Raw genomic sequence first — 679 nt, 5'->3', positions numbered from 1 at the left:
TGTAGCAGTGCTCAAGATATCCGAGGATGGAAACCTTGTTGTCATGGATGCACGTAATAATGAGATCCTTTGGTCAACGAACGTCTCAAACATCGCATCCCCCAACACCACAAGTGCTCAGCTTCTCACCACCGGAAACCTTGTGTTGCAAGATAACGCCACAGGGACGATACTGTGGCAGAGTTTCCAACACCCCACAGACACGTTCCTGCAGAGCATGAAGATTAGCGCCAACAGGATCTCCGGCAAGAAAGTAAAACTAACCTCGTGGAGAACTCCTCATGATCCATCTACTGGAGACTTCTCTGTGAGCCTTGAACGCCTTAGTATCCCTGAAGCGTTCATCTGGAGAGGGAAGAGTCAACCTCACTGGCGAAGTGGCCCATGGAACGGTCAAATATTTCTTGGGATACCCGAGATGACCGCAAATTTGTATTGACAAGTTCTACACGAGTGGAAAAGATGAAGAGAGAAACGGCACTTACTATCTTTCTTATAGCTATGCAATTCGTAATGTAAGGATGTTCGCGTTGGGTGCTGAGGGAAACTTAAATGAGTACTACTGGGATTATTCAAAGAAGCAATGGTCCATGATGTTGTCTGCTATCAACACTGAGTGCGGTGTTTATGGCAAGTGTGGAGTATTTGCAAGTTGCGACCCTAAAACTTCACCTATCTG

The 679-nt window shown here is 46.4% G+C and overlaps 1 protein-coding gene across 1 annotated transcript in view; it reads left to right on the top strand.

The window, feature by feature from the left end:
• LOC107620325 (G-type lectin S-receptor-like serine/threonine-protein kinase At1g11330) overlaps positions 44-679 on the top strand; it is a 37810-nt gene continuing 37174 nt past the window's right edge. Inside the window, exons 1-2 of the mRNA XM_021114491.1 lie at positions 44-432; positions 521-641. Of these exons, the coding sequence (XP_020970150.1) occupies positions 44-432; positions 521-641 (510 nt within the window). The remainder of the gene's footprint in view (positions 433-520; positions 642-679) is intronic.

Source organism: Arachis ipaensis, chromosome B10 (assembly GCF_000816755.2).
Source record: "Arachis ipaensis cultivar K30076 chromosome B10, Araip1.1, whole genome shotgun sequence".
NCBI lineage: Eukaryota > Viridiplantae > Streptophyta > Magnoliopsida > Fabales > Fabaceae > Arachis > Arachis ipaensis.
Note: the sequence above shows the minus strand (reverse complement) of the source record. Positions and strands in the feature narration are given on the sequence as shown.